This window comes from Atta colombica, unplaced genomic scaffold, assembly GCF_001594045.1.
Source record: "Atta colombica isolate Treedump-2 unplaced genomic scaffold, Acol1.0 scaffold187, whole genome shotgun sequence".
NCBI lineage: Eukaryota > Metazoa > Arthropoda > Insecta > Hymenoptera > Formicidae > Atta > Atta colombica.
Window position 1 is genome coordinate 2670630 of NW_017259279.1, and position 3029 is coordinate 2673658.

The window sequence follows — 3029 nt, forward strand, 5'->3', positions numbered from 1 at the left end:
AAATTATTATAGAATACATAAAATTCAGTTAAAATAACTAAATTAATTAAATATTAATATAACTTATAAGTGCATTCGGAATATTAATAAAAAAATTTAATTTTATATTTATTAATATTATTAAAAAATTACTGGATTAATATTTATATCATTTCTATACTCTCTCTTTATACATCTATATCATTAGAATCTAATTCGCTTCTTGTTAATAGAATAATCAACCAGGCAAATCTCGATGCGCTCATACAGGAGCAAGAACAATTGATAATCGAGGAACATCTCGAAGAAGTTCAAAATCAAAAGCAGGAACAGGAGGAGGCGGACGTCACGCAACTTGCAGCCAATGAAAACAAAGACGCCAGCTGCGCTGAGGATCCAGTGGATCTTGGCGAAATATCTGATCAAGAAAAGGAAGAGAAGCCTTATGATGTTACCACGGATGATGAAACACGGGTAAACAGTTATTTAATCATTGCTTTGAAAAACTATGTGTATTTAATTCTTTTTAAAGTTAATTCTCTTAAAAATTTTCCCTTTGTCGATTTTTATTCAATATGAATTCAAAATCGATCTAAATATATAAAAGTACATATTATAATTGCACAAAAATATTAATATTAGATTATACTAAGCTTTTTAAAGATCCTATTCCGTTACAAATTCAGATTTAGTAACTTCGTGTTCAAATAACTTATTGAATTTCTTTGGAGAAAGGATCAAGTTTGATTCATTCAAGAACCGATAGTCGAAAAGAGACTTCTTGGGATACTATTGAACGGGTTGAATCACAAGGAATTCGCCTTTCAGGTCGAAGAAGAAAATGTCCACGAAGAGGAGCCCGAGATGACCGAAGATCCGTTCGTTGAGGAGCCAGAAGGGGCTGAGAATAAGCCGCAAACGGGACCGACGGCAGTTGAGGATGGACTTCAAGTCGAGGAAGTTACTTCCGGCGAGGAATTCGAATGGGGTGATCAAGACTCGTAATTGATTCGGTCCGCCCGATTCGGACTACTTCGCGGCATCGATGGACCATGTTCCTTTACTGTCATCATTAACGCTAAGATATAACATGTCTTCGTTATCATCCCCGCGAATATCATTTAATTCGTCATCAATGCAGATAATCACCGATCGGTGACGCGACGAAGAAATCTTAATTAATTTCTATTTTATTAGTCTTCTATTTATTTATTCTCTCCATTTATTTATTTATAAAATATACACTTCACATCTAGTTTTACGTTCATCAGCGCACATTTCGCAATCAATTTCATGCGGCACATTGCGTTGATCATATTAGACAAACTCGCGGATCGATATAAGTTTAAAACTGTGGAATTTCTGGTAGCTATTTTTTATTAGCTAATCTCAGAAGGACTGATCGGAGACTCGCCTATGATCTCCGTGCGATCTGTGAGTATTTATTACCTACTATTTATTTCATTATTGATCGCATATCTCTTTCGCATCTCTTTATATGCCTCATCAAAGAGCGGCAACCCGTAGATCGAGTCTGATACACATATCGATTTCCGTTGGTCTGCCGGTGGTGGTGATTCGTTTATAGTCTCGGATAGTAATCGGGTAGAAATATCGCGACGTATTTTAGCCGTCCATTCGGCAATCGTGCAGTCGAGCTGACTTGTCGTCGTCTATTTTTACAGTAACAGTTTCGAGTTCAGCCATGAAATTGGTTTGATTGCGATTGTCCGAGCGATCGATTGGAAAAACGAGAATTCCGGAAATAATCGCGAGCACGATTTAAGAATTAGTGGCCATCTCACGACTCTCGTCACTCGGAAAGTGGCTGCAGCCATCTGATATTTATGTATTAGTATTACTTATTTATTAAAAAGATACTATACACGTATACTATAAGAGTGTTGTAATAATAAAAATGATTAATTCAATATGAAGAATCTTCGTGATTTGATAACAGGCTGAAAAAGCTCGGCTTTTCCACAAAAAAAAGTCGTGAAAATATTGCGAAGCTAGGAATGAAATGAGTACAATTTTTTCAATTAATTAAACTCAAGATATACATATTTAATGTTTCATAAAATTTTCATGAAATTCCTTAGCATAATAGTACAAAATGGATATGAATATTTGCGATATGCAAAACATGCTTATTATCTTTTCATTTCGAAAAACCCTCTGTTGTTTTTGCTGCGAATTAAGATTAAAATTAGACATAAGGAAAGCTGCACAATCTGTAAGATAATCGACATTGTGTGCTGTGTATGAATAAAACAGGAAAGGCTTGATAAAGTATTTAATGAATAACGAAATTATTCTATATATATGTTTCTGTATTTAAGGCGCACTGAAATTCGTAACACGCAATGTGTACTTACGCACAATGCCTATTTTGTTTATGAAAAAAATAAATATAAATGGTAATATTAAGCTATTTTTATTTTATCCCATGTACATCGGATTTAATAAAATAAAGCAGAGACAGAGAGAGAGAGAGAGAGAGAGAGAGAGAGAGAGAGAGAGAGAGAGAGAGATATTTTCCATTATTATAATATTATTATGATAAATTATTATTGTATAAAAATAATAATTTATTATATGTAAAAAATTCCGTAATAATAATAAAACAATAAAACGTTAAAAAATATCGGAGATTGTATTAGATAGCGCAAAGATAATCAATGTGAAAAATAAAAGAAAATATGAAGAAAGAATTGTGTTTCAAATTCAGAACGCAAACTATGCAAGAAACGAAGTTGTATAAACTTCCTGAAAGTATAGCAAAAAAGAATCTTCTCTTCTCGAATATATGTTGATTCATCCAAATTTAACGTCCCTTTGCGACGTCTCTCACATTTGTATTTATCCGCCAAATCTCGCCATCGTCCTCGGTGGGATGTCTCGCAGGGAAAAGATATGCTCGGAAGTAATAAAATCCCAGGCTCGTAAACTTATCGTCGTGTCGGACGCGCCGCATTTTCGCGGCATGTCTCACGAATATTTCTCATGTTGGTATAAACATGCGGGGAACGTTTTGGTCGAGGGTTATC

General features: G+C 34.3%; 1 protein-coding gene across 7 annotated transcripts in view; it reads left to right on the forward strand.

Annotated features, from left to right (window-relative positions):
- LOC108686594 (ABC transporter F family member 4-like) overlaps positions 1 to 2409 on the forward strand; it is a 33362-nt gene extending 30953 nt beyond the window's left edge. For all 7 annotated transcript variants that reach the window (XM_018191978.1, XM_018191974.1, XM_018191980.1 and 4 more), the window contains 2 exons: positions 213 to 453; positions 808 to 2409. In XM_018191978.1, coding sequence (XP_018047467.1) covers positions 213 to 453; positions 808 to 984 — 418 coding nt within the window. In that variant the 3' untranslated portion in view covers positions 985 to 2409. The remainder of the gene's footprint in view (positions 1 to 212; positions 454 to 807) is intronic.
- The last annotated feature ends 620 nt before the right edge of the window (positions 2410 to 3029 follow it).